This window comes from Talpa europaea (genome assembly GCF_964194135.1).
Source record: "Talpa europaea genome assembly, chromosome: 8".
Taxonomy (NCBI): Eukaryota; Metazoa; Chordata; class Mammalia; order Eulipotyphla; family Talpidae; genus Talpa; species Talpa europaea.
The window spans coordinates 81,225,591-81,250,477 of record NC_140075.1 but is presented as its reverse complement, the minus strand read 5'-3'; the positions used below and the strand labels follow the sequence as shown (position 1 = coordinate 81,250,477).

Below are 24,887 nucleotides of genomic sequence, written 5' to 3'. Positions count from 1 at the left end.
CACAACCACAATATCATCACACCTAAGTAGTAATTATTATTTATTATAATTTAATTTCCAACCCATATTCTAGATTCCTGAATTGCTTTGGAAATAAATAAATAAATATCACAATTTCTGTAGGTTGGGAATACCTGATTGTATGAGCAAGTCTTTGGTCTCTCATGAGTTTAGAGTCCAGATATTGGTGAGGGTCTGTAATCATCATAAAACTTCTCTAGGGCTGAAAAATGTGCTTCTGAACTGGCCCACACACAACTGACATGTAGATGGTAAGTTGGTGGCGGCTGTTCGCAGGAGGCTTTGTTATCTTAATACTTGACCCTTTCCATTGAGCTTCCAGAGGGCACCTGGCGTCCCCAACTGCAGGTGGCCCGAGAGAGCAAGGCAAAAATAGCAATGTATTTTACGGTTTTGCCTTGCAAGTGTGCAGGGTCGTCTCCTGCTCCAGCCTAAGTGGTTCTTGGCCGCAGGCAGCTAAGGATCAGGAACCCTTTACGAAGATCGCAGCGGAAAAGGGTCTCCGCTCAGTTGCTACCTGACCCCGGCTGGGCACTTCCGGGAAGGGGCGGGGCGCTCCCGGGAAGGGGCGGGGCCAAAGTCGTGGCGCCAAAAAGCGAACATGGCGCCGGAGCGAATGCGGGCGCGGGTGGTCTCAGCCTTCAAGCTGCGAGGTTTGCTGCTGCGGAGGTGAGTCCGCCGGAGCGGCGTCACCGGGCGAGAGGGCAGGAGCAGCCAGGCAGCTGCTCAGGATACCACGAAGCACTCGGAGGGGGGTTGCTGTTAACGACACCGGCCCTTAAAAAGTTGCGAGAAGCGAAGACCACCTGTCGTGGTCTTCAGGCTGCGGAGTGGAAATGTTTCTCCCGGCCGGACCAGGCTCTCCTGGGCCTGCATGGGCCACATTGAACCGGAGAAGTGGAGACCTCTCTCGCAGCAGCGGTTTGTTAGCACCCCTCGGCCGCCCGAGGGGGCTGCCTGCGTAAAAATAGCATCTTAACAGCTCGAAGGAGAGTCCTGGGAAAACCCACCGGCCTGTCAGTAGTTGTCAACTTTGATTGTAGAAATTGTGAGCCCTTCTAACCTTCCCCAATTTTGGAACAGGTATTAGTCTTGAGAGAGAATTACTGGATATTAAAAAGAGGGTACCTTTGGAGCATGTTCGTAAATCTCCTAGACCTTTTTTTTTTTTTTCCTAACTGAGATTTCTTTAAAAATTTCTTTAATAGGTTCTTCACAATATCTATGTTTTCTAGACCTATAGAATGAATTTTTCCAAGCCGTTTCTCGTTAAATCTATTTTCTTATTTTTGTGTAAAATACAATGTTTTTCACGTATTTAAATACCAACTGGATGGTATATGCTTTTTCTGTATCAGGTTTTGATTGCTTGTCAGGGTAGGGAGAGTTTTTGTTTTATTTTGGTATGATGAATTTTATGGGACTTACATACAACTTTGCTCTTGGGTTAGTGATGATATCAAATTGTCATTGACTAATTCAGTCAGAAATACACTGAAATCTGTTAGCTGCAAAGTAATGTGTTGGAGCAAGGGATTACAAGAGAAAGTAAGATAACTGTGGATCTTGGGGGCAGATAGCGTATTTGTTATTTATTGCTGCATAGCAAATCACCCCAAAAGGTGGGGATTTATAACAGCGCACATTGTCTCACATTTTCCATTGGGTCAAGAATTCAGGTAGGCATTGTTGAGTCCTCAGTTTCAGAGTCTCTGGCAGGCTGCAGTTGAAGATGGGGTCATCACAAATGTCAACTGGGCAGGATTCCTTCCAGGCTTGTTTAGTGATTAGCAGGATTCAGTTCTTCCAGGATTGTTGGACTGTGAGTGTCAGGCCCTGCTGGCTTTTGGCAGAAGGCTACCCCAGTTCCCAGCGTTGTGGCTTGCTCCATCAAAGCCAGCAAGAGTGTCAAGAGAGTAAAGTACAAGTAAAGTACAACCTTGATTGGGTTAATCAAGGAAGTGACTTCTAGTTGCTTTTTACATTTTATTTAAAAAATTATAATAAAAGTTAAAATATTCATCACTTTTGTTACAGTCTATGGTTTAGAAGCAAGTCACTAGGTCCAACCCATATTCAAAGGGAGGAAATTGCACACGGATTTGTGCAATCCGGGAAGCATGGATTTTTAGGGGCTTCTTTAGGAGCCTGTCCACCATGAATATGAAATAATTCAGAATTACTTAATTCCAATTATGAAAAGTATTTTGGGAAAGAAGTGCTATGAGAGTATATAGCCAGGTGTATATCAAGGAAGCATTTATTGAAGTGGTTTGAGCTGAGTGTTAAAGCAGGACTTGACTATGTGAAGAGAAGTGTAGGGAGAAATGACCATATAAAGACCCTGAGGCAGGAGAGCACCAGTAGTGCTGGATGAGCTTGAGATGTGGCATAGGCCAGATCCTGTATAGATTTTAGTCTGTCTTAAAAACTGCCCCATGATTCACCCACATGTTTGTGATTTTAAGGTCTCCATATTTGTGAATAAATTAAAAGGTGCTTTGGCCCTGTGTGAAGCGATTACATAGTTCTAATTCTCAAATAACATCATCTATAATAAATTGGAAAGATGTTGTCACCCTGTAGGATAAGTGAAAAAATATCACGCTTTTCTGCCCTCCCGCCATTAGGATTGATGATGGATCCCTGCGGTCCTGAATGCATGCCTGATGGCGGGCACCTGGAGTAGGGTGTGGGCATGCTTAAGTGGGTACACCTGAGTAAGACTGGACTTATAAGGGTGGTGTCACGGGGACGCCAGCAGAAGAAAGAATGGGAGAGCAGAGAAGCAGGCCACCAGAAACTGCTGGAGAGCCCAGATAGAGTGAAGACTTGCTGGGGGCTGAGAGGCCTGCCAGGCTCCCGGCCCCCCCAGCACCCCTGCCTGCTGTGTACCTGGTAAATCCCATTAAAAGCCTGCAAAAGCCACTGAGGGCTCCAGGACTCCTCCTTTGCCCCGTCTGCTCAGATCATAGAGAACCTGCACCGTGCCCATTCCTGCCACTACATTTGACATAGTCGGCAGGATGATCCATGCAGACAGGCATGGAGCCCTCCGAAGACCTCAGGAGGGACTGAGGAGTAGCAGCCCGAGAGCCTGTGACATTGCTGGAGATGTCGTGGCAGCACAGGAGATGGACAAGGTCTGGGAGCTGCTGGACGGGATCTCGAAGGAGGAGAAGCCCGAGAGGACCAGCCAACGACCCCTAAGGAGCAGAATCGTCGGGGAAGAAAGGACCACGATTCGGAGCTCGCCAGTGCTGATGCAGGGAAACTGAGGGACTGACAATCCCACCAGAAGGCAGAGGAACCTTGGCAAGTTATGTTTTTGGGACCCTGGGGGTGGATGGTATCGTTTGTAAACCCCGAGATAAAAATCAAGGCATGGCCATTGGGCCTTGGTAGAATAGCCCACAGTTGGCTGAGGGAGGAAGCCCACGCCAAGTTCTCTGCAGCCGGGCAGAGAAAAAGCCAACTTAGAAAAGCAAAAGCTGGTGCTAAGATTGAGAAGCCCTGAGTGGATGTTAAGCAGCCTGAGTATGCTGAAGAACGCCAGTGAGTCTCTTCAAATCACCTGTGGGTGATGCCCTGCTCATTGTTGAGTAAGGGTGAGGATCTGAGGAGCCCATCCTTGGGGGACGGGTGGGGAACGTGGCTTGTGATGGAGTCCACAGACAAAAAGGGGACCCAAGAGAGACCACATATGGAGCTTGTATCCACGAATCCCCGACCCATGTGCTTGTGCAATGGGTTGGCCTGAGTGCAGGGGTCTGCGTGTCACATTGGTGGTTATGAAAGCCGAGTGTTGGAGTGACCACAGACAGAAACCCTGAGGATTGGGCGATGACCCCCAAAGAGTACATTCAGAATCGTCAATCCAAGAGTGAGTGCATCCTGGGGGTGGATGCGGTGTGTGGCTTGTGGTTTACTCTACAGCCTGAGAAGGCCAGGAAGCCTGACAGCTCCTGGAGCTCCTGGTGTGTGACTGCAGATGCCATCTGCCTTAAATGGTTCCCCTCCCTTGCATGAGCAGTGCCTTCAGCAGCAGAAGTGGTGGATCATCTGCTGGTGCCAATAATCTTGTCTTTTGCCACTAGGTGGTGCCCTGCCTGAACTTATTTGTGTTCTGTTGTATTTTGTTATATCGTGATGTATTATTCTATTTACTTTTGTGGGCCATGGCTGCAGTGTTCATGTTGCCAAGAGAAACGTGTATATATGACTTGTATATATACTGATATAGACTATATGGCAGAAAACCCTGAGGGGGTGGTGTAGGGTAAGTGAAAAAACATCAAGCTTTTCTGCCTTCCCGCCATTAGGATTGATGATGGATCCCTGCAGTCCTGAATGCATGCCTGATGGCAGGCATCTGGAGTAGGTTGTGGGCATGTGTAAGTGGGGACACCTGAGCTAAGACTGGGCTTATAAGGGTGGTGTCACGGGGACGCCAGCAGAAGAAAGAATGGGAGACAGAGAAGCAGAACCATAAGCCAACACCGGAGAGCCCAGATAGAGTGAAGACTTGCTGGGGGCTGGGAGGCCTGTCAGCCTCCTGGCCCCCCAACACCCTTGCCTGCTGTGTATCTGGTAAAGCCCAATAAAAGCCTGCAAAAGCCACTGAGGGCTCCCGGACTCCTCCTTTGCCCCGTCTGCTCCGATCATAAAGAACCTGCACTGTGCCCATTCCTGCCACTACACACACGCACAGGAAACAGCAACAATGAATACACAAGATATTAGTGTGATGACTATAATAAAAATATAGTGACTAAAGTGTAATGTGTGTTACAACTACAAAATGGCATGTAGTTAACATTCATTCTGATCACTATTGGTATTTAAAATAAGGAATTCATGTAATTAAAAAAATTTCAGCTTTATTGAGTTTCTAGGAGGCAGGGGAGTTTCATGGAATTTCAATAATGAGTGTTGCTTCTATGCCTATATTCAAATATCAAAAGTTTTTTTTTTTTAAGATTTATTTATGCATACAAGAACTGGGGTACAGGCCATAAGTGTGGGGGGGTGAGAGGATTTATCAGAGACACAGTGGGGAATAGAAAGGGCAGATTTACTGAAACACACTGCTGAGGGGAGCAGTGGGCGAGTCAGGAGAGGTCTGCTGTGCCATGTGGGTTGCTCCCTGGCCGGGGGTTGAACTTGTGCTGCAGTGGCTACAGACAGCTTCATAGGTTGCGTCTTAACCCCTTGCACCACCAGGGAGGCCCTCAAATGTCAAAGTTTTTTCTAACCTAATTTTTAAAATTTTACAATTGAGAATTGATAAAATTACTGAAATTTACTTGAAGCGAATCCATTATCAAATTAACAAATGCATATTTGTGTATCTGTTATGTCAGGACATTGAAGCATATCGGAGTCCCTTAAATTAAGGTAATAAATTGTACAAGGCTAGTGTGATGTATCAGATTTGAGATATACAAGTGAGATTTTTTGCAATTTCAGAAGGAAGAGGAGACAACAACAGGTAGGTCTGGTCTAGCAGGTAGGGAGGCTTAGAAGGTTGTGAATTAGGTTTTTTTTTTTTTTTTTAAACATTTATTTATTTATTTATACAAGCACTGGGTACAGTCAGAAGCACGGGAGGGTGAGAGAATTCACCAGAGCCAGAGCGGGGAGCAGCGCAGGCAGAAGGACCGAAGTACACTGCTGAGGGGAGCAGCAGGCAGCAGGAGAGGTCTGCGTGCCATGTGGGACCCTCCTCCGGTGGCCGGGGAGCATCCGGGGATGGAACCGGCGCTGCAGAGGCTGCGGGCAGCTTTGCAACCCAGCGCTCAACCGCTGCGCCACCGGGGAGGTCCGTGGATTAGGTATTTAAGAATGATTATGTTGGCAGGAGATGGAAGAATTTGTTCAGAAAGCACAGGGTAGATAAGTTTTATTTGCAGGGAGGGGTGAGAGGATCTTTATTTCCAAGCCAAATTGATGAGTGCTTGCCAGTATTAGGCATAAAAACTTTAGCCTTAATTACCAATAACCTACCTCTTTCCTTTCCCTCTCTTATCAGTGAAGCTATTAAGTACCTCACAGAAGCTCTTCAGTCCGTCAGTGAAATAGAGCTTGAAGATGCACTGGAAAAGATCATCGATGCAGTTGAAAAGCAACCCTGTAAGGACCATTTTCTGATAGCTCTGAAATTGTTTATATAGTTCTACATCTTTAGGTTTATAGACCTAAGTAGCAGGTAAGGAGTCAGTATCTGGATGTCCTAATGCTCTGAACATACCCATAGCAGCACTTCATCCCGAGGGGTAATATCAACGTCACTTTGAACCTCAGCACATCACCCAGAAATTTTCACAGTTCTTTCCCCTGGTGGATTTCCCTCCGATTCCTTATGGTCACTTTTAGGTCTCTCTATATGCCTATTATTTTCACTTATGTTAGGCACTCCTAAATGTTATGTGGGGAAAAGAGTAAGTGAGCAGGGCTGACTTCCCCTTCTTGCTTCAGTCTTTCCTGAGGGATGTTTTAGTTAAATTCTTAACCTTTTATCAAATGCTTGGCCAACAAAGGAAAAATGCATCTCTCCTGGAAAGAAATGTCCAGTGTTTTAGAGCACTGAAGGATACAGGTGGGTGTGGCTTGCCCTCCTGTGTTGTATAGGTATCAGTTTCTTCAGTTTAACAGGAAGAAACATGTTCTATGAAACATGTTCGCACTGGGTTGCGAAGCGCCGGTTCCATCCCCGGCTGCTCCCCGGCCACTGGAGGAGGGTCCCACATGGCGCACAGGCCGCTCCTGCCGCTCCCCTCAGCAGTGTACTTTGGTCCTTCTGCCTGCTCTGCTGCCCGCTCTGGCTCTGGTATTGGGCAACACAAACCCAAATGAGGTATTGCTATAATACCTCATTTTCACTTAAAATGGCAGAATTTTAAATATGCCTTTGCCTTTTTTTTTTAAGATTTATTTATCTATGCCTATAAGAACAGGGGTACAGGCCAGTGGTGCGGGGGATGAGAGTATTCACCAGAGACAGAGTGGGGAGCAGAACAGGCAGATTGACTGACATGCACTGCTGAGGGGAGCTGTGGGAGAGACAGGAGAGGTCTGCTGCGCCATGTGGGTCACCTCCCTGGCCTGGGATCCAACTCAAGCTGCAGTGGCTGTGGACAGCTTCGTAGTGCCGACACTTAACCCCTTGCACCTTAAAAATTCCTCTATAGTTGGGCCTCCCCGGTGGCGCAGCGGTTGAGCACTGGGTTGCGAAGCTGCCCGCAGCCTCTGCAGCGCCGGTTCCATCCCCGGCTGCTCCCCGGCCACTGGAGGAGGGTCCCACATGGCGCACAGGCCGCTCCTGCCGCTCCCCTCAGCAGTGTACTTTGGTCCTTCTGCCTGCTCTGCTGCCCGCTCTGGCTCTGGTGAATTCTCTCACCCTCCCGTGCTTCTGACTGTACCCAGTGCTTGTATAAATAAATAAATCTTTAAAAAATAAAATAAAATAAAATTCCTCTATAGTAGAAAATTTAGGAAATCATTATATTTTAAAAATTAGTATATATTCATTTACGATGGCATGTGGTATTTTGTCTGAGAAGATACCAGAATGGCAAGGGAATCAGATTTGGGTTTGTGTTGCCCTCTGCCCCTTGTGACTGTGTTCTTTGGCAGGTTACTCAACCTCTCAGAGTTGTACAAGGCCATCTATGAGACATAGTCATTTTTTTTAAAGATTTATTTATTCGTGCATACAAGAACTGGGGTACAGGCCAGAGGTGCAAGGATTCACCAGAGACAGAACGGGGTACAGAACAGGCAGACTGACTGAAATACACTGCTGAGGGGAACAGTGGGTGAGATAGGAGAGGTCTTCCGTGCCATGTGGGTATCTTCCAGGCCGGCCGGCCAGCCAGGATCAAACCAGTGTTGCAGAGGCTGCGGACAGCTTCACAGCGCTGAGCTCAACCACCTGTGCCACCAGGGAAGCCCCAAGACATAGTCATATTAACATCAATTTTCAAGGACATCTATCTAATGAAATAATGCTTCTTAAGTATTGAGCATGGTGCCCCATATGGACTAAGGGCTCATTAAGTGGTAGTTGTTATTGTTACCATCATACCTGTTGAAACATAGCACATGTGATAAGATGTTATATTATTATAACATTAAACTTACGGCCTTACAGGCATGTTTGTAAAGCTGAATGTGTGCTACTATACAGTATTTAGAAAAGTAAGGCATTTAGCTATGTAGGAAGATACTGCAAATGTAATTTGAATGTGGAAAATTAAGGTTATTTAAGGTATGCTTTTGTCATTGTTTTGATTTCCTTAAAAACGATATAATGAGAATCTTAGGGTTTGTGTTTACAGATGTTTTAAGAAAAATGTTGTCTGTGGAAAGAATTTTTATGCCTCCTTAAAATTTGACTTTGAAATTCTCTTTTCAGTGTCATCAAACATGATCGAACGATCAGTAGTGGAAGCAGCAGTCCAAGAATGCAGTCAGTCTGTAGATGAAACTATGTATGTGGCTGAAGCAATCCCCTGCCCCCTGCTGGAGGGGTTATATAGTGCTTATTTTAGAGTATTTTCTTACTAAGTATCTTCTTAATTTATTTTTCTTAAAAGTTATTTTCTTAATAATTAGTGGTCTTGGGGGAAAAACATCTGGGAAAATATAAAGAGACAGTTTTACCTTTAATGGTTTTTTCCTATTTGGGGCATAATTGAAAGGAATCATTCTACTTATTTTTGGTTAGTAGTTTCATTCTTTTCCCTGTCAGAATTTATTAAAGTTGCTAAAAGAGAGAGGGAGAGAGAGAGACAGACAGACAGAGAAATTGAGGAATTTAAATTTTATCTTTGCATAATTTTTTGCAATACTGGAATATGTGACATGCTCCTACAGCTATCAATAGAATTCAAAATGTTTGTATCAAAACATGAGGATTCTGATCCTAAAATAGGAATTAGTTATCCATTGTTTCTGTCAAGTTGTTTATATACTACACTCAGCCAGTATTGAGGTCCAGTGGGGACTAAAGGGTAAATAATCTTTGCAACTACAGATGTCAGTCATCATATCAGCAAAAAAGAGACTCTCATTTTTGTAGTGAAGAAATGGCATTACAAGTTAATAACTTGTCAAGATTGAGCCACCAAAAGTTGGTAGAGCTGTGCCTGGATTCCAGGTTTTCAAGCCCCCCGCTTCTCTGTAACTCTGTACTTAGTGCTACCTCCTAGGTAGCATGAACTTGTTTTGACTGTTTGCAATTCGGGAGATAAACAATTTGGGAGATAATTATGGAATTTTTTAAGTTGAAACATTTATGCAGTAATGCTGTGAATTTTTTTAAAACCTTTTAAACATGGTTATTTTATTAATAATGTCTGCAAGTAAGTGATTTCCTTCTCTAACACTGTAAGTATCAAGAATATAGCCAGAATCTTGGGGATTCTTCTATTTTACATATTTTTCTGGGACACTTTTGCATAATATTTTGGGTTTTAAAAATTATTGGAGATGAATCATAGTCTTTAATAATGTGATTCACAAAAGTAGTACATATGGGGAGAGATTTCTTTAAGATGTCACTTTTAATTAGTATTCTTTTCAACAAATGACATTTTTAATTAGAAATTAACTTGATTGATTTTTTTGTTTGTTTGCAACTATTAGCAATGCCTTCTTATCTCTTGAAAGGAAAATTTTACCCCCATATTATGGCACTGTAAGAAATTATATGCATGACCTGTGGATAGTATGCGTGTATAAGATTATAATGCAAGTTTTCATGTTCACCTAAAGTACTTGTGTTTTAGTAAGTCAAGTTTGTGTTTTTGTGGGATGTTTTTCAGAGAACATATTTTCAATATCATTGGAGCCTTTGATATTCCACGCTTTGTGTACAATTCAGAAAGAAAAAAATTTCTCCCGTAAGTATACCAACTTGATTTTAAGCTAATTTCACATATGCATTAAAAATTTTATTCCAATTGTAATGAGAAATAATCAGTATACATACTCTATAAGTTCAAAACATATAGCAAGGTAGTTAGATTTACATATATTGTGAAATACAGAAGTGCTATTTCTTTTTCAGAGAATATAGTAGTATGTTTTGTTTTTACCCTGCCATTCCTTATTATGATAGTCATAAGTGGGCATTTTTTCCCCCAGTCTTTCAATGACCAACCACCCTGCACCAAGTTTATTTGGAACAGCCCGAGATAAAGCAGAGTTATTTCGTGAACGATACACCATTTTGCACCAGGTTAGTTGAGAGACAATAAAGAAATTGTTTCAGCTCAGGTAAGACATTGTTGAGATCAAAATCTCCAGCCCAGAATTTCATGAATCCCCGTAGGCACTAACGTTCTTGTAGAGCATTGTGATCGTAAACTTTATGCAACTTTTCACAAGCTTGATACTCATTCTTCCCTTTACAGAAGGAAGACAGCAAAATATGGTGAAAATGCAGTTTGGTCTTCTATCTTCAACGTGTAAAATCTCCAAACTCAACCAATTGCTCAATTTTTTTTCTTTTTCCCAGAATGAAGCTAGACCTGCAACTGTTAAAAGACTAGCAATAACTAGGAATTGGTTGCCTTTTTGTAGAGGAGGGTGGGACACTAACCTTCCTTAAATAGGTGGTTCCGTAGTAGGGGAGGGATGGTTCTCCAAATAGATACCCCAAGTAATCTCTTACCTTGTCTGACATTCTGTCATGTGCAGCTCATGTTCCAGCTGTACTAAACTGCATCTCACTTCCTAAACACTTTTTTATCACGTTTTATCTTTTTCTTGTTTCAGCCTCCTTTTGTTTCTAAACCAAAGCAAAATCCAGTTGTCTTTTTTTTTTTTTTTTTTTCCCAAAGATCTTATTTATTTATACAAAAGCTGAGGTATAGGCCGGAGGCACGGGAGGGTGAGAGGATTCACAGTACCAAGGGCAGTGCTGAGGGGAGCAGCAGGCAAGGTAGGAGAGATCTGCCGAGCCGTGTGGGTGTCTCCCTGCCGGCTGGAAATCTAATCTGCACTGCAGAGGCTGAGGACAGCTTCGCAGCACTGCCCTCAACCTGCTGCGCCACCAGGGAGGCCCAGCCTCCTTTTGTTTCTTACATCAAAGTCTTATTTACAATTTAGGATCTCATTGAATGGTCCCTTTACCCAGGGTCCTTTATTGTTTGTGGCCTGGTAACACTTCTCACTAGCACTTGTGCTCCAAGGATGACAACTTGGTTTGTTATATCCTCAGCCCACATTATGCTGCTGCCAGGTACACAATAGGTCTTTGTTTAAATTTTTTTTTCATTTTCAAAATTACATTTCTAGATACCTTTACATTAAATTATGTGGATTTTCAAAGTTGTTGAGACTATATAATATTAACATTAGTTTAAGGACTAAGTATTAAATCAGGGTACTAATATATCTTCCATTTAAATATCTGCTTTAGTAATTCATATGAATCTTTCGTTTTTATAGCGGACACACAGACATGAATTATTTACTCCTCCAGTGATAGGTTCTCACCCTGATGAAAGTGGAAACAAATTCCAGGTTAGAACTTACCCTAATTATTTGAAGATGTAACTATATAAAGTTAAAATTTATTGCCTAGTTCTAATTAATTGAACTTTTTATTATTTACTTATTTAGTATAGAGTTGCTGGGGTGTAGGCCAGAGGTGTAGTCAGTGAGAGGATTCACCAGAGGCAGCAGAACAGGCAGATTTACTGAAATACACTGCTAAGGGGAGCAGTGGATGAGACAAAAGAGGTCTTCTGTGCCATATGTGGTAACTTAGTTCCCTGGCCAGGGATTGAACTCAGGCAGCAGCAGTGATAGCGATGAGACTTAACCCTAGGACACCAGGGAGGCCCTAATTTATTGAATTTTAAATGAAAACTAACCACTACTCATTTTACTGTTTATTTAGCTTACTGACCTGTGCATGTCCACTGTTGATAAGGTCCATGCCCTGGGTTCTACAAACTTAGCAATAAATGTTCTTATCATTATGTAAAATAATATGTATGAAATATCAGTCACTGGTTAGGTTTGAGTTGACATGGTCAACATTTTTTTTAGAATGTTTCTTTTTGTAAAATTCTTCCAAGCCATGATAGAATTGCTATTTTAGGCTTGTGTAGAACAAAATTATAATATCTAAGTTTATTTCATTTTTGACCAGAAAGTAGATGTAAACACTAAAATATGTACTCAAAATTTACTTTTAAAGGCTTATTTTCTAAAAAGAAGCTAGTTTCAATCTCTAAGAATTATTTTTTTTTTTATTATAGCTTAAAACAATAGAAACCTTATTGGGCAGTACAACCAAAATTGGAGATGTGATTGTTCTTGGAATGATAACCCAGTTAAAGGAGGTAAGTTAAACTTAACATCAAACTTTTATTTCACCCTTCCGATTGATGAAATGTTGGGTACATATAGCATTTCTACCAAAGGAACAGGAACATATTCTTCATTGAAGGCCCCTTCCTCAGTCCTAAGTCACCTTTTCATCTCTATTCTTTTCCCTGAGTTGACATCAGGAAGGAACACCTTATACAGACAAGTAGTTTGTATAGCCTGGGATTATTCCACCAGTGACCTGTGGTTTATCTGAGAGTACTGACTTTCTGAACAAGAAAAGTTGCAAACCACCTCCTGGTCCATTGGAGATACTCTTTACTCTCTTATATGAAGATGCCTGGAGGGGCACTTTTTTGGCAGCCAGCAAGTGTCTCTCTTGCCATCTTTTTGTCTCTAGCAGTCATTTCCTGAGTACCTATGAGGAGTCTGAGTCCAAATTTAGTAATTAGTCTGAAGTCATCAGGCTAGTAAATGAGAAGACATAGACAAGGAATTGCTGCTTTTAAAAAAATTCACTGTACTCTACTACATTTTGTTGTCACAATCATCAATATTTCAGTTATTTTTGTCATAGTATTAAATTTTACACAAAGGTGGATATGTTTCCTTTGATTTTTTTTTTTAGGGCAAATTTTATCTGGAAGACCCTACAGGAACAGTACAACTGGATCTTAGTAAAGCTATATCCTTTACTTTTTAAAAAATATGTTACATGATTGGGGAAATGGTTATATCATTCTCAAATATAACTTTGAGTTTCCATTATAACTTCTATCTAGCAGTGGTATAGGGATTTAGAGCCATAGTTCTAATAGGGGCAACTTTAATTTCCCCTGGAGATTCTGGAGAATCTAGGCAAATCATTATGGAAGTTTATTATAATATGCTAAGAATGATCTATACTCTCACTATTACCAGACTATGCCTTAGAATCAGACATGGGGACATTTAATCGTAAAACTTTTTTTTTTTTTTAATTTTTTTTTTTATAGAGGCATGTTTTTTTATTTATTTATTTGTTTGTTCGTTTGTTTTGTTTATACATGCACTGGGTACAGTCAGAAGCGCGGGAGGGTGAGAGAATTCACCAGAGCCAGAGCGGGGAGCAGAGCAGGCAGAAGGACCGAAGTACACTGCTGAGGGGAGCAGCGGGCGGCAGGAGAGGTCTGTGCGCCATGTGGGACCCTCCTCCGGTGGCCGGGGAGCAGCCGGGGATCGAACTGGCGCCGCAGAGGCCGCGGGCAGCTTTGCAACCCAGCGCTCAACCGCTGCGCCACCGGGGAGGCCCTAATCGTAAAACTTTTAAACGATGGTCTATTCACAGTTTCAAATGTGAACAGATTTGTTATTTAGAGTCCTGTTGGGCCCAAAATGTACATTGACTTTCACTGTCTCAGTCATGGAACTAGATTATTTCTCTTAACTGTTGTGTACCAGTTCCATAGTGGTTTATATACAGAGTCATGCTTTGTCTTAGCAGAAGGTAAGTCAGTATAGTTTTTTCCCATTTCACCTCATTATTTGATACTAAAATCATTTTGACATTGATTAAAATGTCAATGTGATATAATTTGGGAGAACCTTCACTATGAGAGCATATTTTTGACAATATAAGTAACTTGCTCTGCTAAAGGGCATGGGTTTTCTTAAGGGGGGGTGATGAAATATTCTGAAATTAGTGTTGCACAAATTGTGAATATACTCAAAAACCATGAATTGTACATTTTTTTTTAAGATTTTTTTAAAATTACGCATATAAGAACGGGGGTGTAGGCCAGAGGTGCTGGGGGATGAGAGGATTCACTAGAGACAGTGGGGAGCAGATCTGCTAAAATACATTGCTGAGGGGCGCAGTGGGCGAGATAGGAGAGGTCTGCTGCACCATGTGGGTTAGCTCCCTAGCTGGGATTGAACACAGTTCTCAGTGGTTGGCGATAGCTTGATAGTACTGAGAATTTAACTCCTGCACCACCAGAGAGGCCCAGAATTGTACATTTTTGAAGGGTAAATTGGATGGTATTTGAATTGTATCACAATAAAGTTGAAAAAATAAACAACCCAGATTTTACTTAGGGTCATAAAATGAAACATTTCCCTATCTGTATTCCTTATCTCTCTGTACTCTAACTCATACTGTGAAATTAAAAAGTGAAGTTTCACTTGTGAACGTACTTCTTTTTATTATTTTTTCATTTCTGGATCTGAAGCTGTTATGTAGCTCAGTGGAATTGATTTCTTAGGCATTAACTTCTATAGTTAGTTGACAAGGACTGAAACAGTAGCCTAGTGTTACTGTTTTGTGTTCTTTTTGTGTTCTGTAGTTTTGCCCTTTCAAGCAAGAACTGAACAGATAAAAGTGATTTGCTACTTACCTTTTTTCAGGTTGGTTTGAAGATCAAATATTTCATGTCAATGCCTTTGGATTTCCACCCACTGAACCCTCTAGTACTACCAGGTATAAGAACATTTGACTTAAACTTTGTAAGAATTTTGTAATATGGGCAATAATAAATGTAAAGTATATCTGTCATAGCTTACTTACAACAAGACTGTAGTCTTTGTGTCAGCATTCAAAGAGTAATGGAAAATGAGAGTTAGGCTAGACTTCATATGTAACAGAAAACTAGAAGATTGACTCCAGGTTACTTGTAATAGCATCTCTGTACTATGACTTTAACAGGGAAAGATATTCAATCTGCCTGTCTTACTTTATCTGTATTGTCAAAAAGAATATAGATCTGTGTATTAATGCATTAAAGTTGATGTTAGAGTCAGTTCTTGTTATAGTTGTTACGTTCTAGAACATTATTGTAAATACTGCATTAGGGAACACTGAACCATATATATACCTGTCTCTCATATATTATCATCTTAAATCCTTAAAAAAAATAAACTCAGCCTGGTATATTCTAGTTTTCTTTATTTCACAAAAGAGTAAACATTTAGGCTCAAAAGTATGAAGAATGACTGTCCCACTAATGGGTACCAGTGCTAGATTTGCAAACTTGCCAGGCGTCTCAGTGACTCAGCTTCTCGCATTGTTCCCAGGCAGCTCCTGCTTTGTCTCTCTCCACATGATGTTGAAAGGGAAGGCAGACTGTCTTCTGCCTTCCTGCTCAGCAAGTTTCTGCTCAGCTGATTGCCTGTGGGGCCTTACACATCTTTCCCTGTTCTCTGCATGTCTGCAATGACCACTAAAGCACTCTGAATATTGCTTTTGGGGTAACATAGAAATCTGTGGATATTGAGAATCATATACATATTTATTTACATTCATATTTGTTTATAAAATCTTTAATAGTTTTTATATATGTTTGGAATCATAGGTTATACTCCCTTTTTGTGCCTTTATGTTTTCTAATTTGTTTTTGCAATTACAAAAAACAAGCTGAGTCACTCAACTACTTTTCTTTCTTTTTTTTTTTTTGTGGGACCCTTGCCGGCAGTCGGGGAACGAGCCAGTGCTGCAGAGGCTGCGGGCAGCCTCGCAGCCCAGCGCTCAACTGCTGAGCCACCAGGGGAGGTCCCACTCAACTACTTTTCTAATGCAGCATGACTGAAGTCAGAAATCTTGGGAACAAAACACATTTCTGCTCCCAATAAATTTGGGACTTCCAACAAATTATTCAACCCCCTTTAACTCTCCTCAAATGATAGTCCCATACCTACTGTACCAGGGCTAAGAGAGTAATGTGCAGAAAGTCCTCAGCGCACAGGGTTTGCTTTGTAAGCACTCATGTGTGGAAGCTGTCATTCTTCATGTTGCCACCAACAGCGTGGCATTTTCAAAAGTATGATTTTACTGCTATAACCCTGTAGTTATGAAAGGAATGCAGTAGTTAATATAATTGTATGGCAACTTCAATTAAGTATATACCTGAACATAAACCTCAGCATCACAGAAAGAAATCTGTCTCCAACAGAATATAGGATAGAAGGTAATAATTGTCTTATAATTACTAGGGCATACTATGGAAATATTAATTTTTTTGGAGGACCTTCTAATACGTCTGTGAAGACTTCTACAAAACTGAAACAACTAGAAGATGAGAATAAAGATGCTATGTTTGTGTTTATATCTGATGTTTGGTTGGACCGAGTAGAAGTACTAGAAAAACTTCACACCATGTTTTCTGGTAGGTTATCATTTTTTCTATTGTTTTTTGAATCCTTACAAGGATTTATGTCTTAAAATTCAATTCTTTTGAAAAGTGTATCTTTTTGAGTATTTTCTCTAATGTTGATTCAGCAGTAAGATTTTTTTTAGCAGTAAGATAGTTTAAATAAAAGTTCATCTTAAAGACAAATATTTACATTTGAAAAAAGTATGCATGTATGTGTCTGTGTGTTTATAAATAAGATTATTCCTAAGTATACTATTAGAGTGGATAAGAACTTGGGTCTTTGCCGTCTAATAGAGTCTTTGTAAATTATAGCATCATAATCTCTCCATTTATAGGGATGTTGTGAGGATTAATTAAGTTATTGCTGGACATGGCACATAACTACTAAAATGAGAGCTAGTATTACTATTGTTTGTTTTATAATAAGGTAACATTAAAATAGTAAGTTTGTATTATTAAAAACTCATGGTTAAGGGAGTTTTGACTTCATTTCTAGATGTTTATTCTTTTATTTTTAGGTTACTCACCAGCACCTCCAACCTGCTTTATACTGTGTGGTAATTTCTCATCTGCACCATATGGAAAAAATCAAGTTAAGGCTTTGAAAGGTATTAGTATCTATTTAATAAGTGTTTCTATATTGACATGAACTAAAATGCTAAAAAAATTAAATATAAAAAAAGTTTTAATTTCTTTCAAAAGATGTAGAGTTATAGGTAATCAAATGTAAGCTGATTTTATATGCAATACATGCAAAATAAATTTAATATTCCTTTAAAATTATAGATTCCCTAAAATCTTTGGCAGACATAATATGTGAATATCCAAGTATTCACCAAAGGTAATGATTTCTACTGCTATATTTTTTATTTAAACAGTGTGTAAAAAAAATTAAAAATGAATCCTACCTTATAGGTTTGCCAATGATTATCAAGAAATGAATGGAAGAAAAGCTTGGGGAAATTAGCATAGTCAAGAGATAAAATTGTCCTCATGTCACGATAGTGTTTGTTATACTGTACTAGAGATATATAGTGAAAGTATTAAAAGGAACAGTGACAATCTTAACCATGTTTTTTAAAGATTTATTTATTTATGCATACAAGAACTGTGGTGTAAGCCAGAGGTACAGGGGGTGAGAGGATTCACCAGAGAGTGAGAAGCAGAACAGGCAGATTTACTGAAATACACTGCTGTGGAGAGCAGCAGGTCAGGCAGGAGAGGTCTGCTGTGCCATGTGGATTGCTCTCTGGCTAGCTGGGGATCAAACTTGTGCTGCAGTGTCTGGTGATAGCTTGATAGCACTGTCTTTAACCCCTGCGCCACCTGAGAGGCCCCATGTTTTTAACTTCTTAGTGCATTACTCTAAGGTTTGAGAGCAGCACTCTTCAATATGATGGTCACCAGCCACATGTGTCTCTTTAAATTTAAGATATTTAAAGTTAAATAAAATTTAATGCTCAGTCCATGACTCACACTAGAAAGTTCAAGCACTGTATGTGTGGACAGTGCAGACACAGAACATGTCCCTCACAAAAAGACTTACTGGAAAGTGTTGGGGACTTTTAATAGTTCATTTACTAAAATGAATTACAAATTTTAAACTTAAAAAACATGATGAATTCAAGGCTATAAATAGTTTTTAGATGGGGTCATGTTGCAATATTTTTGTAATAGTTATTTTGAATTTTGCTACAGCAGTCGTTTTGTGTTTGTACCTGGCCCAGAGGATCCTGGATTTGGTTCTATCCTACCGAGGTAAGATTTATTTCAAATTTGACAACAGTAGAGGATATTTGTTAAATTTGAAATATATATTTAATCGCATAAATTGCTTTTGTAGGCCACCACTTGCTGAATGCATCACTAATGAATTCAAACAACGAGTACCATTTTCAGTTTTTACTACAAATCCCTGCAGGTAAACATTAGTGTTTTATTTTATGCCTATTCCTCTTTGATTTAAAAATTAGCTTGAGTCTTAAACTTTGTCTCTAAATTTTGACTATATTGGGATAACTAATAAAAAGATTTCAAGTTTTTTAAAACTGAAAATATTTTACTATATTTAAATAATGTCCTAATATTGAAGTTAGAAACTTAAATGCAGATTTTAAAAGAGATACTCTCATTACACATCCTTTAAGAAAAGTTACAATGGGAATGAAAAGGTCATACCTTTACTCTGTTGTGGTACTCACTATAATCATAGGGCTCTTCCTGGAAGAACACCCCTAGTCCTTGGTGGTCTTTCTTTTCTGCCTACATTCACCCCTTGGTGACCTTAGCTAGTCCCATGCTTTATATACCGCTTATGTATTGACAACTTCACATTTGTATCTCCAGCTCAGATCTTTTTTTTTTTTTTTTTAAAGATTTATTTATTTATACAAGCACTGGGGTACAGGCCAGAGGTGCAGGAGGGTGAGAGAATTCACCAGAGACAGAGCAGGGAGCAGAACAGGCAGAAGTACCAAAGTACACTGCTGAGGGGAGCAGCAGGTGAGACAGGAGAGGTCTACCTCGCCATGTGGGAATCTCCCTGGCCACCAGGAATTGAACCAGCGCTACAGAGGCTACGGACAGCTTCACAGCGCTGCACTCAACCTGCTGCGCCACCAGGGAGGCCCCTCCAGCTCAGATCTTTTGCCTGAATTCCAGACTCACATATCCAATGGTCTATGCATCACCTGCCCTTGGATGTGTGATAGACAACTTGAAACTGAACTTCTGACCTCCCCCTCCATCCCTTACCTATTCTGTAGACGTCCTCAATTTTAGTTTGTGGCTCCTTTATCATTCTAGCTGCTCAAGCCAAAAACTTTGGGGTTTTCCTCACCTGCAGGTTTTCAAGCAGTACTTCAAAAATTTGAGGGAAGACTTCAAAATATATCCAGAATCTGGCCACCTCTCTACACCCCTACATCTATGAGTCTCTACCATCTTCTTTATCCTGGATCACTGTAAAAGCCTCTTAATTGATCTCTTGCTTCTACCTCTTCCCCTTTATAGTCTGTTCTTAATGTTGTCAGTGTGATCCTTTAAAACAAGGTGTCACAGGGGCTTCCCCAGTGGCCCAGCGGTTGAACGATGGGCTGCAAAGCTGCCCGCAGCCTCTGCAGCACTGGTTCGATCCCCGGCCACCGGGCAGGGTCCCACATGGCACGCAGACCTCTCCTGCCGCCCACTGCTCCCCTCAGCAGTGTACTTCGTCAGTCTGCCTGTTCTGCTCTCCGCTCTGGCTCTGGTGAATTCTCTCGCCCTCCCACGCTTCTGACTGTACCCGGTGCTTTTATAAATAAATAAATAAATCTTTAAAAAAAAAAAAAAAAAAAAGAATTTACCAGGGTGTCACATCTCCTTACTGATCCTATCATTTAGAAACAGCCCATATCATTTCTGTCCAAGTTCTGGCATGACCTGACTCTATTCCCTCTTATTTCCTCTCCTTCTACTTCCACCTCCTTTATTTATTCCAACCACTCAACCACTTTCTCTTCCTCAAATACACCACGCATGCTCCAGCCTAGGGCCTCTCCCATCTGTTCCCTCTGCTTGAGTCTGTGAAGTTCCTCTGTATATCTGCTTGACTCTCACCTCCAAGTTTGTGCTCAGATCACACTTCATGATGAGCCTCCCATCATCCTATTTAATACTTAATTTAGCTTTCTAGACCTCTGCCCACAAGTTGATCCCTGTTAATCTTTTTCCTTCTTCCCATTTAATCAACTGTAAACATATAATTGTCTTACAATTTTCTTTGCCTACCATCTCCCCACTAGAATGCAGAAGTTTTGAGATCTTTTTGTTTTGTTCATTCATCTCTAGAATAGTGCTGGACACATACTTAGAGTTTATTAAATTACTGTGAAATGAATGGTTCAGTAGATAAATTCTGGTCAAATTTTTGCTGAAGTAACAAAAATTGGGAATGACTTTGTATTATAAAATATCTTACTTTCGGGCCAGAAAAATACCGGATGGTCTCACTCATAGCAGGAATCTAGAAAACTTAAATAAGGGACCAGGAAAATGAATAACTATAAGAAAGTGAAAATCAAAATCAGCAAAAACTATGAACCAGAGACACTCTATGGGGGGTGGAGGGTGGGGAGGGGAGTGATTGGGGTCAAAATAAGGGGGTTGCAATTGTATGGGGAACATAAAAATAAAATATATTTTAAAAAAATCTTTCAAAATTATCTCAGTTTTTTATAAGGAGGTTGAATTCAACTACTGTTTTCATTTCAGAATTCAGTATTGTACACAAGAAATTATTGTCTTTCGTGAAGACTTGGTGAATAAAATGTGCAGGAACTGTGTCCGTTTTCCTAGTAAAAACTGGGATATTCCTAATCATGTAAGCCACGTTTTCTTACTTAAAGTATCTCACGTTTAAAAAAAAAAAAGTATTTCACATATTGCATTATGTAAAATTTTGTTATGCCACTTGAAAATTTGCCCTTTTTAAATGTTTATTTATGGTTTAAAATAACTTGAATTACTTTTGTCCATAAGTTAATTTACTACATCAGTGTTTTTCAACTTTGAAGTATCCTGTATGAGGCAGAAGAAAGTCCAGAGCAGCTGAAATTTCTTTGAAGCTTCCTGTTTTGCCTTTAAAATGCACAAATATCACATTATACTTCACAATATAGCTATGCTTGTTTTAATAAATGTTATTATCTATATTTTTCTTCCAATAATAACAGATTTAAAGTAATACATTTACATAAGGAATGTCAAATAAGTTCTAAATTGTATATTTAGCCACCTTCATAAAAATACTTTGAGGACAGGTGCAGCCACAGATTTTGACTACAGGATTATTTCTTTGCCCATTCTCTCTCGTTCCTGAATAACCTTTTTCAGCTGTGGTTAAAAGTAGAATTTATCCTCCTCATATTCTGTTCACTATTCTTTAGACAAGATTTGCTGCCCAGTGGTCAGATCCAGTGTTCACTTAATTCAAAACATTCTGTCATAAAGGTTCTCAGGAAGTCTTTTATGTCTTTTACATCTTCATCCTCCTATGTTGTATCATCTCTCATTAACCCCAGTTGATTGAATCGTGCAGCACTGTAATACTATTTGTGAATACCCTCCAGCCACCGTCTTGATGCTGCAGTAGCTGGCCTGCTCGCGTTTTTGACCCAGGAGCAAATCCATCATATTAAATATTTCTTTTTTTTTTTTTTTAAAGATTTATTTATTTTTTTATTTATACAAGCACTGGGTACAGTCAGAAGCGCAGGAGGGTTAGAGAATTCACCAGAGCCAGAGCGGGGAGCAGAGCAGGCAGACTAAAGTACACTGCTGAGGGGAGCAGCAGGCGGCAGGGGAGGTCTGTGCGCTATGTGGGACCCTCGCCCAGCGGCCGGGGATCGAACCAGTGCTGCAGAGGCTGCGGGCAGCTTTGCAGCCCAGCGCTCAACCGCTGCGCCGCCGGGGAGGCCCCCATATTAAATATTCCTGATACCATTTCCACGTCAGAAGGATGTATAGTGTTTATCCTTTAGGTTCCCTGCTAGCTGTCTATTCCTGATTACATGTGTCCCCATTTGAAAAGCATGGAAGTAGACCTTAAAGAGCATTTTCAGTATTTATTTTGATACTTAAGGATATGTAGGCTAAGTGACTTTTCTTGGCACTATTAAGCTATGGAATTCTTTTTTAGATGAACAGAAATGGTAAATGAATTTATTATATAACGATAAGCATAATTGCTCCAATATGATTAGAGGAATAGATTTCCCCCTAAAATACACAATAATTTCATCCTGTATCAATGTTTCTGAAAGCTCTGTGATTCAAAGTTTTCCTAATCATTTCACCAAATTTCTAAGTCCTTTTGGTAATATTTAATTTGAAATTATGTTATTCATTTTAACTTTTACAAATGAACTGGTTTGTTTTGTATTATTCTTTTGTAGTTTGTAAAGACTATCTTATCCCAAGGACACCTGACTCCTCTACCTCTTTATGTTTGCCCAGTGTACTGGGCATATGACTATACTTTGAGAGTGTATCCTGTGCCTGATCTACTTGTCATCGCAGACAAATATGACCCTTTCTCTTTGACCAATACTGAATGCCTCTGCATAAATCCTGTAAGAATACAGTTTAAATTTATAGTATAATTTACCAATAGTATTGTTATTTCTTTAAATTTAAAATGTATGCTTAGTAAAATTACTGTTTGAGTAAAAATATACTATTAATGAAACCTGCATTAACTTGATAGAGAATTCTCAAACTTTGAATATAGCAAAAGACTCTAAAGTCGTTGAATTTTTCCTAAAAATAAAACACCATAAGTTTGTAAATCCAAATGAGTATTTTCCTCTTCAAAGTAACTTACCTTGGGATTCCTTTCTGAGAATTGCTTTCAGAGCTTGTATCCCATTCTCTTTAACCATATTAATTGTGCTTGTCCTATGCAGGGGATTTAATTTTTGAGAATTGCCCAAGTCCCAAGATCTAAACTGGATGAATGATGCAGTTCTTATTGGGAAACATTATTTCATTTTTATGCAGAACCATAAAATTGCATCCAAATTTTGAACATCATGTTTTGGGTGTCTTTTATGTATGTTTAGCACCATATAGTACTTTTCAATACTAAATTGAGCCATTCCCAAGCATTAAGATTATGTAGCCAACTTGACTTTTGCTTCAAGTAGTTATTTTATAGTAGTACGTTCTTGTCTGTAAATGTCATGCAAAAATCTATCTCTGTATATTATAGTCACATCTTATAAGTTTATGACCAAGGAACTTGATTTAAAAAAAAGTGATTCTTTTATTAAAAGTTTGAGTATTCATTTTTCTCCCCAAGGGCTCTTTTCCAAGAAGTGGATTTTCATTCAAGGTTTTTTATCCTTCCAGTAAGACAATAGAAGATAGGTAAGTGTCCATAAAAACAGCAAGAAGCTTTCTGTTGGTTTTATACTGCTAAAAATAAGTTGTTCTGTAGAACTAATTTTTGCAATTATAATGTTTATTCAAATAGAAATGAACACAAGTATATGACAAAGAAAATTCAAGCAATGCTTAAAAGAATGAAATTGAAAAGGAAAAATACCTCTGCTTCCTAACCCTGAAATTATAATGAGCAGTTTCTTATAGTTCTGGGGGGAAAAATGCATTATTCTTGCTGTTCAAGAGTCATGGAGGAGGGCCTCCCCGGTGGCGCAGCGGTTGAGCGCTGGGTTGCAAAGCTGCCCACAGCCTCTGCAACGCCGGTTCGATTCCCGGCTGCTCCCCTGCCACCAGAGGAGGGTCCCACATGATGCGCAGACCTCTCCTGCCGCCCGCTGCTCCCCTCAGCAGTGTACTTCGGTCCTTCTGCCTGCTCTGCTCCCCGCTCTGGCTCTGGTGAATTCTCTCACCCTCCCGCGCTTCTGACTGTACCCAGTGCATGTATAAACGAAACAAACAAACAAACAAATAAATAAAACATGCCTCTATAAAAAAAAAAAAAAAAGTCATGGAGGACTGAAATCCATTAGACACTCTAAATTAAATATTCTTGGACTCACTCATTGAACACATAGTTTGATTTTTATGTATTCCAGGTACAGCCTAACTTTTGAAATATGACCAGTCAGATGCCCTTATACATAATCAGATATTCTAGCCTGTATTTCCTAAGCATAACATGTGTTTCACTTTACCAGTCTCATACTGAATCCTAAAAAATAGCAAAACTAAAGAACTTTTGGAATGCCCTTAGGTGGGGCAAGCTCTTCTCCAGTCTCACCACTCCTTGTTGATACCCCTGAGAGATTTTGATATTGTTACCCTAGGATAAGTCAACTCTGAGCATATTTTGTCTTAGATGTACTTTTACTGAACTGAGGTTAAAAACTTACTGTTAAGGGCCTCCCTGGTGGCGCAGCGGTTGAGCGCTGGGTTGCGAAGCTGCCCGCAGCCTCTGCAGCGCCGGTTCGATCCCTGGCTGCTCCCCGGCCACTGGAGGAGAGTCCCACATGGCGCGCAGACCTCTCCTGCCGCCCGCTGCTCCCCTCAGCAGTGTACTTCGGTCCTTCTGCCTGTTCTGTTCCCCGCTCTGTCGCTGGTGAATTCTCTTGCCCTCCCGCACTTCTGACTGTGCCCAGTGCTTGTATAAATAAATAAATAAATAAATAAATAAATAAATAAATAAATAAATAAATAAATAAAAATAAATCTTTAAAAAAAAAACTTACTGTTAAAAAAAATCAGTACTGGGAACTTTCAACAGGTCTCTAGACAATAGAAATCCTTGTCTCTCCCAAGCAACTAATTATTTTTATCTTAGGGGAACCATGCATCTAACAGGCTCCTTTAGCTACTAGGAAGCATGGCCAAAATGTGTAGCCCATTTCTATAGCTGCAGAGCAAAAACATTTC

At 40.2% G+C, this 24,887-nt stretch overlaps 1 protein-coding gene across 1 annotated transcript; it reads left to right on the top strand.

Annotated features, from left to right (window-relative positions):
- Positions 1-622: 622 nt before the first annotated feature.
- POLE2 (DNA polymerase epsilon 2, accessory subunit) lies at positions 623-24,095 on the top strand (the record flags this gene model as incomplete). The annotated part of the gene is made up of 19 exons (XM_084240266.1): positions 623-690; positions 6,053-6,153; positions 8,438-8,513; positions 9,849-9,926; positions 10,171-10,264; positions 11,479-11,553; positions 12,297-12,380; positions 12,995-13,054; positions 13,807-13,852; positions 14,752-14,824; positions 16,333-16,505; positions 17,012-17,101; positions 17,280-17,334; positions 18,192-18,251; positions 18,337-18,414; positions 20,745-20,853; positions 22,427-22,603; positions 23,332-23,399; positions 24,071-24,095. The coding sequence occupies 19 exons, from the start codon at positions 623-625 to the stop codon at positions 24,093-24,095; spliced, it is 1,590 nt and encodes a 529-aa protein (XP_084096392.1).
- Positions 24,096-24,887: the final 792 nt, after the last annotated feature.